This window comes from Patella vulgata, chromosome 9 (genome assembly GCF_932274485.2).
Source record: "Patella vulgata chromosome 9, xgPatVulg1.2, whole genome shotgun sequence".
Taxonomy (NCBI): domain Eukaryota; kingdom Metazoa; phylum Mollusca; class Gastropoda; family Patellidae; genus Patella; species Patella vulgata.
Genome location: NC_065887.2, coordinates 34,549,141 through 34,562,553, shown reverse-complemented (window position 1 = coordinate 34,562,553; position 13,413 = coordinate 34,549,141). Strand labels below are relative to the sequence as shown.

The 13,413-nt window shown below is 36.8% G+C and overlaps 1 protein-coding gene across 1 annotated transcript in view; it reads right to left on the bottom strand.

Annotated features, from left to right (window-relative positions):
* The window catches only part of LOC126807796 (CTD small phosphatase-like protein), a 28,904-nt gene extending 21,912 nt beyond the window's left edge, over positions 1-6,992 (bottom strand). Inside the window, exon 1 of the mRNA XM_050532621.1 lies at positions 6,779-6,992. Coding sequence (XP_050388578.1) covers positions 6,779-6,854 — 76 coding nt within the window. The 5' untranslated portion in view covers positions 6,855-6,992. The remainder of the gene's footprint in view (positions 1-6,778) is intronic.
* Between the last annotated feature and the right edge of the window lie 6,421 nt (positions 6,993-13,413).

Genomic DNA, 13,413 nt, shown 5'->3' with positions numbered 1-13,413 from the left:
TTAAAAATCTGACCGGTTAGCATAATTTTTAGCTGTCACTACTCACTAGTAGTTTGAATAAATAGCAATCATATTATCATTATAAATGTAACGATACCAATAATTTTATAAAACGACCCTATTCAGTCAATCCATATTTTGAACAATCGTCTTATGAAGTTAATGAGGTAAATCTGTGAAGCGTAATGATATCTTCCCAGAAAGGAAAGTCTTAGTGTGCTGAAAGAGATTAATATAAATCCTGGTCAAGGTCAGCATTCTTCTAGTAATTTAGCAGTACCTAGTTTCACAGATAAACATAATAGATACCAGTGTCCACAAACTGGCACAAATATATTTGTTTCAACATGCATTATGCAAGAGCTAAATCTGCCTATTGTAGGTCTTTCTTTAGGTCTTAATTGTTATTAAAGTTTTCTCTATCTACATGTATTAGCAAGTGCACAGGACTGCACTACATGCAAAACAAAAATCTACAAGATAAACCGGCGGACAAGACAGAAAATAGACATTGCACCAAATTTTGAAAAACATCTCACAAAACAAATGACCAAATTCAGTGAAATCTGTAATTTTATTTTTGATCCAGATTAGAAAGCGACTGCCATTTTACAATAAAGATCCTTAATAATGGGGTTTGACCTCCACTAAACACTAAGTTATTTCAAGACCAATTACATGTAATATTTATATAATTTGTAAGCACTAAGGGGTCTTTACAAGTTGTAGGAAATAGAGTACACAGAGTACCTAGAAAAAACCCGCTAAGGTTAGGCAGAAAATTCTACTCTTTGTTTGTTATGAAAATAACTCTTATTCAAAATATTTATAATTGAATGCTGACCATGTCAAAATAGGAAACTGATCCCAGGCTTCAACGCTACTATATTCGAAAACTAAGAAAGCAACCATCCACTCACCTCAGACATGGTACAATTCATGGTACTAGTAAAGTAGTAATGACTGTATTTTACTTGTATTTTTGGATGACCGATAATAAGATCATCCAAGATGTTTACAATGTGTTTGAAGGACAACACATACTGTATTATAAAATATATGTAATATGAATTATTGACATCTAAATATATGCTAAGATTGATGTTGCAAGCATGTTATTTCAATATTTATAAATTGAAAGCTAAAAGTAGACTACATCAGAACATGTTATTCATCCCACATTAATTTAATCATAATTTTATCATATTGCATCATGATCTAATATTTTAGAATATTGAATCAATGATTTACTGTGCATGTCATGTACATATATATATATATATATATATACATGTACTTAACAGTCTCTTCTTTTAAACTATTAGTTTGAATCAGACAGACCATTTTTATCCACGCTTGCATCTTTAGATTATATACTCTTAAAAAAACGAAACGCAAAGTGACATTTCATCGTCAGTACACCCTTGCTCTACCATCGCCTCGTTGCAACAGGAACCATGACTCGTCGCTGAACCAAACTGTTCTCCGGCGTTGCTGTTGCCATACCCTCTGTGTCTGAACCCATTGAAGTCGGATTTGATAGTGTCAGCGTATTTCAAAACAGCAGCTCTGACAGGAATTCTGGCTTGCAATTCGGTTTAACGTAAGCATTTACGAACTGTTTGGTCTGGGACCCTGCGCCGTCCAGGAATTGCTGTTGCAGTAGAGGTCACTGTTGTGAACCGTTTCCGCAAATGATGTAACCGGATGTGATGATCAAGGGCAGATGAGGTCACTCTTGTTTGGGCTGAGCTTTGGGGGTTAGGTGTTGAACTTCGCTGTCGGTACCTATTGCAAGGGTGAGAAATGGTACCCTGGGAACCATTCAGCAGCCTGCCTAATCTGTCTGGGATTTACCTACTTGTAACCGACAGATCTAGAGTATATATGTATATGAATAACAAAATTTTTATAATCCATGTAAATCTAGTACTTGCCTGAATATTAATGCAATTTGATTAACAACAGATATATATTATAAAGTACAATACTGCTACATGTGCACATCATCTGGCTTATTTATTTTGTAAATTGTGTTCATACATGAGCTTTTTGGTGTACAGGACATTGATCATAGTGAATTATCGAAATTTTAATACTCAACCGTATGAGATAGGGTTTGGAGTAAAGGAATGACTTACATGTAAGTTATACAAACTGGACTGTCAATGGTAACAAATATTTATTTTATTGTCAATAAAATTTACATATTGTGATGATGTAATTTATTGAGATTATTTACTAAGGAAACAAAAAATCAAAATATCAATGGTAAATAAATGAAATGAAATGTGGTTTTATGGCACGTCAGCTCCAACCGGGCTATATTGCGCCAAACATAATATTGATTCTTTGAGACAAGCTAAATCATATCACAAAAATTTATATGCATAAATAAAAACAATATCACAGTTTTATCAAATTTAAAAATAAAAACAATCTTTTATGCATATAAACAATAAATATTACATATATATATATATATATTATAAACAAATTAAAATTTATAATAAAAACCTCTCTCTTTTAAGAAGTTTAGCAGTTCACAATATAACCCAGGCTGGGCAAACAAGTGATGTAGTGACTGGCAACGATAATATTGTGATCTTGTATTTTTGAGATGATTGCACTCAATCAAAATGTGCTTCACTGTCAAAGGAACATGACAATGTTCACATTCTGGTTGAGGCTCTCGCTTTAAGATGAAAATATGTGTTAAAAAGGTATGACCTATGCGAGAGCGACACAAAACAACCTCATCTCTCCTGTTGGTTCTATAGGAGCTTGGCCAGTCTCCTAAGAGAGGCTTAATGTGATGAAGTTTGTTTGTGCCTGCAAGATCCCAAGACCGTTGCCAACAGCCATAAATAAATGTATTTATAATGGATTTAAAATCCTTAAAAGGTATATAAAATTCAGATACAGGAAGATCTAAAGCAGACTTGGCAGCCGAGTCTGCTTGATCGTTCCCTTTGATATCCATATGACTGGGGAGCCAGCAAAGGACAATGTCCTTGCTGGTACACTCGAATGATAGTAGCAGACGATAAATGTCTGCCACTAATGGGTGATCAAGCTGTTTGTTGTTTATTACTTGTAGGGAGGACAAAGAATCAGTAAATATTATATCTTTAAATATAGATGATGATTGAATGAACTCCAAGGCCTGTAGAAAGGCCTGGAGTTCAGCTGTAAAGATGGAAGAAGCAGGTGGAAGACGGACAGAAATTGTCTCAGATGGTGTCACAGTAGCCGAAGCTACCCGATCATCATCTTTCGAACCATCCGTATATATTGGAGCATAATCACCATATTTAGACCTTAGCAATGGTAAATAAACTCCTGGCCAGGATTCAATCAGATTAAAAAGAGACTTACTCCATAGTAAAATCTACATTTCTTGTACTCAAATTGTACTTAAAGTGGCATTACATGTAGGTAAGATTAGATAAAGAGCGGACAGTACTCAACATAATAGTTAAAAAAAATAATGAAAAGAGATTATGCTGCAAATTTCAAATTACTTCAATCTGAGTCTAGATATTAGCGATAGAATTATAGGCTAGCCTTGATCGTCATTACTACCGTTGTTAAGTTAGTAAACAGTCTTGATTTTCCATTTTTACGGTAACCGCATCCACTAGAAAACGTAGTTGAAAGTTGAATCCACTAAATATCGCAGGCATCAAATAGCTCAGGAGTTGATTACCGTCTTGGTAAGTTAGTTAATGTCTAATTAATAGTTTATATATAACATTTCAGACCTAAAGAAAGACCTGCAATAGGCAGATTTAGCTCTTGAATAATCCATGTTTAACTTTTATTCAAGAAAATAAAATAGGAAATGAAATGGGGTTTAACATCCTACTTTTCTGCACCAATTGAACTAATGAAGATGGGAATACTCCATACAGTGTGCAGACATTTTGCCCAGACTGTCGAACTATGACCTTCAAGTTCATTTAAATGCACACCAATTTGTATACAAGACCTTGGTTTTCCATCCAATTCGAATGACTATAAGTTATCCCTTGCCAGGCCCTTTGTGCTGCACCACTGACAAGGGGGAACCACGCCAAAAAGCCTGAGGAACTTTCTCTGCACTCTGGATCAAACACGGGTCCCTCCAGGATAGCAATGGTAGATAATCTCCTGGACTTGTTTTCATCGGATTAAAAAGAGACCTATCAAGATTACCAGTGCACTGGATGTTGACCATATTGTTCCTTGTAAATACAGAACTTAATTGGACCATTTTTGGACTGGTGTTTTCTTAAGGACTAAATTTTCACAATATTCTAATGATGTTCAGAGATCTGATCAAAGCCATAGCTTGAGATTAAAATGTTTTGAGAGGGATTTGAAGTTAACTTTTGATAGATAAAATAGTTGGAATATGTTTTTTTTCCAAATACATCATCAGCTTGTCAGTGGAAAAGCATATCTTAACATCAAACAAAAAGGTAAAAATCTAACATCCAGTCACTGTTTCCTATAATTGGCTGGTAGGTGAAAAGAGCACTCCTTAATTTGAAAAAATCACTCTCCTAGTTTGGACAAGGTGAGGAATTTAATTAATGTAAGGAGAGTTATTTCTGAGAGTGATTCCTTTCATTTATGAGGCAGAGGTACAAGATTTAGAGTCTATCCAGCCAGGACTTCTATCTAAATACATGTAGCATAGTTGCACAATTACTCATTAACTTTTGACGATTTGTAAATGATGTAAAAAAAATAATGAAGATATTTTCAGCTGAAATGTACATGTACTTGATAAAGAACTCTCCTAAATCCAGATGCCCAACCGCCTTAAAAAAACAATTAGTGAACATCTAGTCTTATACTTTCATAGATTAAACATTTTATTCTTATTCTACTGGCAATACCACTCAAGGATCGATCTAAGCAGGGGCAGCGAGACTAGCGAGAGAGGTACATGTACCATCAAAACAAAATACAAGTACCCTTTTTTTATCCACACACTGTACATATACATGTATTTGTATACATGTACATAGTAAAATGACAAAATATTAAAGCTACGTTCCCAGAAAAGTATTTATCGGGTGGTTATTTCCAATAAAAGTATGGAAAGTAGAAATATCCAATCTTACTAGAAAAATACTGGATTCCCTGATAAACACTCATGGAGTGCATACAGGACAAAAATGTATGTGTTTCCCTAATCAATAGCCTGACGATTAGGAGTGTCTGCACGCGTGACGTCGAAGGTTGCACACGGAGACTGAGCGCTTGATGTACATGTTGATAAACTTTATGAAGAGTTAGACGTACAACACTTTCTGAGATGAAAATCACAGAAAAAGACGTGGGCAGTGGATAATCTGAGAATTTAATTAGGCTTTGATTTGGAATAAATATTTAGCGATAAAGGCAACATCGTCTTTTGTATGCAATGAATTCTCCTCCGACATTGCACCTGTTGTGTCACGTGATACAACCTCTTTTGATTGAGTTTTTATAGCTGGGTATTCCCTGACAATTGCAATATTTTGAAAAGGATCTGAAGCAAAATTATGATAAATTAATTAGTTTGAATGTTTTTAGTCCAAATATATCATCAAATCACCCAGTTTGTACCCAGGAATGTATCTTTATTCTAATATTCTGTCCAATGACCATTTTCCGGCGTTGATTAGATGCTTAAGGACTGGGGTGGCCAGCCTAAAGTTAAGTGTCTGTGCCAAAATCAGTCAATATTTTGGAGAACATATTATTAAAGATTGGTGACTTTACTTTACTTTAATATATATTCGGAACTTGGAAGAGCTTTTCAAATAATCAAAAATCATAACCATACCTATTCATTAAAACCACTCATTTATGGTACCAAATAAACAAAGATAATGCTCTATGTTTCCCAAAATCCAGACAACAAATATTCAAAGAATCAGATTTTAATCAACAAATATATCTTCATCCAGACCTGTACATTTATGTTCAAAAAGTAATCAAGCTCATATTTCCAAACCTTTTTTGAAATGGAAAATCGTCAATCCTAGGCCATGCCACATTTTACTTGACTTAGTATTTTTAAACGTATGCCATGTGCGATCTAGATAAATCATAAATGCCAATATAGATTTCCCAAAATTGGTAAATCTCTGCAAAAACAAGGCTAGATACAATCTGAATCTCACATCATATCTACACTACAGATACGATGGACAACATTGCAAGTATATGAGTTCTTTGTTAAAAAAATTGGTGGCCAGAATCTGAAATCCTAAGCAATATCTTGCCATTCTTTTGGTTGTACTACTAGTACTAGGTCTAATAATATAGTAACTAAGAATCAAATGTTGTGTGGCCTAGATTTACATTTTATATTGAATTGGTCAATTTGTTAAATTCAAGTAACTGTCAAATTCAATGATAAATATTGGAATAGCAAACCAAGCAGTAAATTTACCTAAAACTGAAGGTAAAACATGAAAACATAATCATGATAACAATATTTGAGCAAAATAACATGGGGATAACTCCACATGCAATCCCACAATGCTCTTTGATAATGTAGGGCAGAAAGAAAAACAATGTGTAATCTTGACAAATTTACGCCCCTTTCCTCCTAAAAACACAATAAAATCATGTTTATATTGAATAGTAATATTTCAAATATACGTATACATTTTCAATGAAGCCAATGCACGATCGATATCTCGTATATTCGATATTGAAAGTGAGCAGGTGCCCTGTCAAAATTACAACCATGAAATGCGCCATGTTTTCGAGCGACCACTTGTGCACAACTCACCTTTTTCTGGCTGCGTGAAGGTGTTGTGGAGATCGTCATCACGACTGACCTGTGTTATTATGGACGTACTGTCCATTTAGCCAATAACTAAATCCTTTAAACGACGACGTTTTGCTGAATATCGTGGAAAATCAGAAAACACTCAATAATAGACATCAACTGTTGCTTCCAAAGTAAATAACATGGCTGGTAGGATCATAAACTCATGAATATTAATTAGCTCGAGCGGAGTCGCGGAATTTCTTGAAGCGAGCGTGTTCAACTGCTTGAAATAGTTGGATATTTGGATTGTTATTTTGTAAAACTTTATTAGACATTTTTGTTTTATTAACAGGGCGCCGGATGACTTTTGTTATAGATATTTCTTTTCCGTTTAATTGAATTTCTGAGGTATAAAAGATATATCTTTTCAGCTTAGAGTTTCGCTAACCAATCAAAATGGCCGACTAAGGATTTTATCCGTTTCTTTTAACGCTACAAGGAAACGGTCTGGAAGATGAAGTCTGAAAAAAGATTCTATAGACGTTTCATTCTAGATGATCGTCTGGATGAAGAAAATGTCACCTTGATCATAGAATACAATAGCTTGTATTTACTATAGTATATCACATATCAAGCGCGGTTGCCTGAATTAAATATTTTTAAGGTCATTGAATTTCGTTGATGCTGGGTTACTAGGTTACTGCAATATGTAATGAACGGACGAGGAAATTATAATGAAAATTATGAATTGATTTGATTATTTTTTATTATTATTACTAACAACATATTATTCATCATCAAGTTCATAATATTATAAAAAAAAAAGGCTTTTCTACGTATTATTTCAAAAAAAGCGTCCGCCACTGAGATTCGATCTGGAGCACAAATACCGGCCATGCCGACGTAAAAAAAAAATGCACCCTCCCCCACCGCACCCCAGGAATGTAGCTAGCCCAAAAATGTTGGGGGAGGGGGGGGGCTCTGGGGGCGCCGATGTACCTACACTTGGCGGTCCACGGCGAACGGTACTGTGGAAGCATCTCCCTTCAAAGAAGGGTCTAGGGTGCTCTCCTCCCAGAAAATTTTGGAAAATAGGGTTTGCACCTGAGCAGAGGAACTATGAAAATGACGGAAAATATCAATTTTGAGGCTGAATTTGCGATATTGGCGTATTATGATATTTTGATATTGTTCATATATATAAACATTATAAATATTTGAAGGAAGGAATATGACTTTAGCGTACCTATAATAATTTATGAGAAAATGAAAAGTTCGGAATCGCGTTTGAGTGCGACTTGTTTGAATTTTGAAGTTTATCACGCATGGTGCGGGCTTGAATCAATCTCACCCCCTTCGTGAATATAACCTTGAAAATTTCCTATAATCTCCAGTTGGCTTTCTTATGGTAGATTTCTTCGGGCGTCGGTAAGCGGTCGGTTTCTTGGTTGGGCGCCTATGATTTCGTTGTGGGCGGCCCACCAATATCCGCATTATGGGTATCAATCACGCCGTTTTGGCCGACCCATCAATCAAGGCGTGGGCGTCCAGCCAATCTCACCCGGCATTATGCATTATGTGCGGCCCGACAATCATATATTGTCATTATAAGGCGCCCCACCAAACATGTCATTTTGGCCGCCCCATTGATCAAGGCGTGGGCGTCCAGCCAATCTCACCCGGCATTATGCATTATGTGCGGCCCGACAATCATATATTATTATTATTATTATTATTATTGTTCGATTTATATTGTTATTATAAGGCGCCCCACCAATCATGTCATTGTGGGCGCCCCTCAGGAATGGCACCCCACAGATCGCGCCGTTTTGGGCGCCCCATCAATCACGTTGTGGTATTAATCGTGTGATTCATTATGAGGCGCCCCATTGATCAAGGCGTGGGCGTCCAGCCAATCTCATCCGGCATTATGCATTATGTGCGGCCCGACAATCATATATTGTCATTATAAGGCGCCCCGCCAATCATGTCATTATGGGCGCCCCTCAGGAATGGCACCCCACAGATCGCGCCGATTTGGTCGCCCTATCTATCACGTTGTGGTGTTAATCGTGTGATTCATTATGAGGCGCCTCGCCTTTGGTGGGGGGGGGGGGGCGCCTTTTATATAACGACATGATTGGCGAGTGACATTGGTTGGGCGCTCCGTCAATCTCGTCGTGGGTTCCCAACTAATGTTACTCGGCTTTATGGGCGCCCAAGCAATGTCACTCGGCTTAATACTGATATTGGCACCCTGGTTGTTGGCTTCGTATTGCGTCCAATGGAAGCTGCCCCCCCCCCCAATAGCTACGGGCCTTAACCCTCTTGGGTGTGGTTTCAAGCGACATAGTTAAAACCGGAATTACTGAGTTTGGAAGAAGTGTAAAAGATATATGTGAAAACGGACAGACTACAGCCTGTATTTGTTGAATAAATCAACACTGACTCGGCACCAACTCAACACTATAACTGAATGCCAGGTCAACTCGGCACAACTTAATTTTGCTTTTAACCCAAAACTAAAATAACTCATTATACCCTAATTACAACGACGTGATTTATTATGACATTGTGCCTTGATAATATGTGATTTTTTGCGCATCCACCGCAATGGAAAAAAAACAAGATTCGCAAAAAACACGACATTTAAAAACTCTTACGCCCTATTTGTTTAACAACACCCTTTTCTAGTTCTCTTCATTGTTATATCATTAAATCCAAAAAAATAATAAAAAAAAAAAAAAAAATAACACATGATTTCCTAACCTGTAAAACAATAGAATCGGAATTAATTATGTCATTGTTAATATGCTATATATGGTAGAATCCGCTAATTATATCTCGTTTTTATTTATTTATTAAGCCTAATTTTTTTACACCAATACGGTTTATATATTTTTTAAAACAACAAAAATAAAAAGGACGTGTCTCCATCAAGATTATGACCCAAACATAGTGAAAACGGAAAAACAATGATCAATGTACATACATGTATTATGCTTTAAATTAGCATGACAATAGAGCTGTCAAAAAAAAAATACTCGCTTTTCTTCCCTTTCAGGCTTTGTCCCCGATACTTCCATGATAGAGTTGGATCACAAACCAGGAGGTTTCGGCTTCGATACTGTATTGGTCAAAAACGCTCCTTGTGTTTTTTCAGCGTGGGTTTCCCTTGTCAGTGATGCAGGACGGAAAGCCTGGCAAGAAACAGCCTCTTCGGTTTGGATGGAACGAAAAACCGAGGTCCCGTGTACGTGCACACGTTGCCGTCATGCCATGCAGATTAAGGAGCCCTCGGCATGGCAGTTGGATGTTGTCGAATATTGGACAGAAGCGCCGCTGTCATGGCAGAATTTCTCACATTGCAAACTGCATGGTATGTACGTATTCATTAGCCAGGTAGAAAAGTGGGACGTTAAACCCCATTTCATTATCAAGATCTCCCCTGTACCGGTTTGGCACGGTTACTGATGAACACTATCAATTTTCAGCTTCCCGTGACTTTCCGTTCCGGAGTATTCCTCCCGTTGTCGAGAACCTTGTGAATGCGATAAGCTTTAGTTTAAATTAACAGATTGGCTTGTGAACGCGATAGAAGCTACAGTTTTTGACGGATTCTTTTCAAATTAGAGTGAAGCATCGTGTTCATGAAGGGGACGAACTATATCAATATTCAACGTTCCGCGCCCTTTCGTATCAGAGTAATCCCCCTTTTCCGAAAACTTGTGGTCATTAGTCTCGGTCACCCAGAACCTGATAGTCTCCAACGTACGGAGGGTCCGGGACCGTTGTCAATATTTGACGAAAAGTCCATTGCCCATGCATAACCGGGAGTTTGGTTTTTAATGTGGTTGATTATCCAGTATCTTTGGCCAAGTCAAGTAAGAGTTGTGCCCCTTCCCGCAATAAATCCAACAAGTCTTGCATTAAAATAAAAAAACATGAATCCTAACGACGAATTAGGATTAATTTAAAAAAAAACATGTATATGGCCCATGAAGAGAGAAATTTTACAATAAAAAAATTATGAGTGTTATAGATATTAAACTGGCAATGCAATCAAATGGATTTTTTGAAATGACATTTTTCATTAAACATTTGACATTTGACACATTGCATTTGACGTTTTACATTTAACTTTGCTCTTCGAGGTATTTTGACTATATCATTACCGGTATTAAGATTTTGTACATTGTACTTTTTACACGTAATCAATGGAAAGGACATTTTAGCAGGGAATTTAATATTGGCAGCGATACCCTTCCATATATGTACACCCTGTGTGTGTCTGGGGGTCTGGGGGTGGGGGAGGGGTGGGTGTGCGTGTGTGTGTGTGTGTGTGTGAGAGAGAGAGAGAGAGAGAACCAACGTTGAATCAGCACATTCACGAAATAATTCTAGGACTTATCCGCTTCCTTAATTAAATAGTAAGTTGGCTATTTGCACATAAAACAAATGCTATTTTATAATAGAGTAGGTGCTAGGTCAAGTTTCTTTTCAAACTTGCGTAAACTATGTTGGTAAGTGATCCAAAAATATGGATTTCTTAAGTTTTTCCTCTCTGGGGGTTAGCCGTCACGCATCACCGATTTGGCGCGAAATTCGACTTTAATTGAAATGCGACGCAAACATTTCATTCTTGGGGGATGGAGTCATCGAATACTAGAACCTAGTTTTAGTGTTCTTCAGAAGTGATAACTACCAACATCTATGCTTAAGAAGGCACTAGTACCACCTGGCACGGATCTCGTTTAATCGAACATTGTCGTAAACACCCAATTTGGATGTCAATTCATGGTCCACAACTACCCCACTAGCCAAACAAAATCGCTTAAAGGAGCTAAATCACTAAATGATACAAATGGGTCGCAAGGCATATAATAATGTAATATGAATGTATATAAAGTGATTTATATTCAATCGTTTCCCTTTTTATTCTAATTTCAAACCAGTTATGTTCGGCGAAATACGCGAGAAGTCTCAAACGAATGGCAATCTCTAGCGTCTGGTTATTCCAGTCTACACCGGTGGTATTTATTGTGCATTCTTTCCAGATACAATCTGATTAAAATACAGATCTACATTTCGTTTCGTTTTGTTTTATACTTTCGATGGGCTACACTGCCTAGTGTAGTAAAGACAAGTAAAACGAAATTTTGAACTATAAAAAACGAAACGAAATTGGATCTGTGTTTTAATCAGATTGTATCTGGAGAGAATGCGCAATAAATACTACCGATATAGACTGTGCCAAAGTGATGCGTCACGGTTAAACCCCAGGCCAAAAAAAAAAAAGAAATCCAATTAAGTTCCTGACAACAGGCTATCCAAATTTAGTTTACGCAAGTTTGGGCTGAAACCTGATACTTTACCGACCTCCCATACTGTTCCTTCTGTATTGGTTGACTTTGTATCCGGTTCTATTCCATTTTTGTTTTTAATTTACTTCCATATTTTTATATCAAAGGACAAATTATTGTAGACTGTTTATTTTAGTAAATGGTGTGACATTCCACAAATGTTACAGGACTGGGTGGGAACGAGAGTCTAACTCTCATTTTGTAAAGAGCGCTGTTTAAAATTCTTATTTTGAAATACCTCTAATAGTAAGTGCATAAGTGCGGGGACTGCACCACACACAAGCAATTACACAAGACAAATTTACGGACAAGCCACAATACGCAAAAATCACAAACAAACGTATCAGAACAGAGAACATAAAACTATAGAGCGGATTTTTCTGGACACGTATTCACTGAAACAGAAAGTTCTAGGTAGAATGCTGAACAACAATTGCGTTCATCTTCTCCGATTCCAATGCTTCACACCAAATTTGAAAATCAATAGGGATCACCTTTTAACATTCCTATTCCTTCACACTATGTTGGGAGAAAAATAAATTATATAGTTTACGGGGCTGGGGAGCGTGGCGTCACAAATGCTGAAAATCTATAGGGTTCTTCGTCTCATGGCGAAATTTGTAAAAGCTCAGTTAAATGGGCGTTATCAGGCGTTATGTAAGCTATATATAACGAGCTAGCAGTTCTCGCTATAATAGTTCAAAAGTAGATAATGAAAAGGGAATATGTTAAGAATTTCAGTCAAATTACTTCACTCTGAGCAGAGTTATCCTCGTTAGCCTTGATTATAATTGTTACCGTTACTTAATAAACAGTCCCGATTATCCATTTTTACGGTATATCATCAACCGCAAAACGTATTTAAATCTATTTGAAAATCTAGACTATACGATGGCATTGAGAGTTGATTACGGTCTTGGTATGTTAATTAATGTCTAATTAATAATTTATATAACATTAAGGCCTAACGAAAGACTTGCAAAATGAGAAAATTGGCTCTTTGTAGCACCATGGGTCGCCTGTCAGACGTGGAAAGCGGCCCGCGTACTAATACCGATCGCCACATCCTACGTATGACACATGCATCTTTTCTTACTACGACGTACATATCTTAGTAGCCTTGTGATCGTCTCGTATTTTCACCTGCCGTCTTTGTTTCCACTTCACGTTGTGTATTTACTTCTTTTTATCTATCTCAGTTAAGACGTTTGTCTTCTCAGTTAAGACGTTTGTCTTCTCGGTAGTTAAGACGTTTGTCTTACCAGGAATAACAATGCAGCAGTCCGTTTT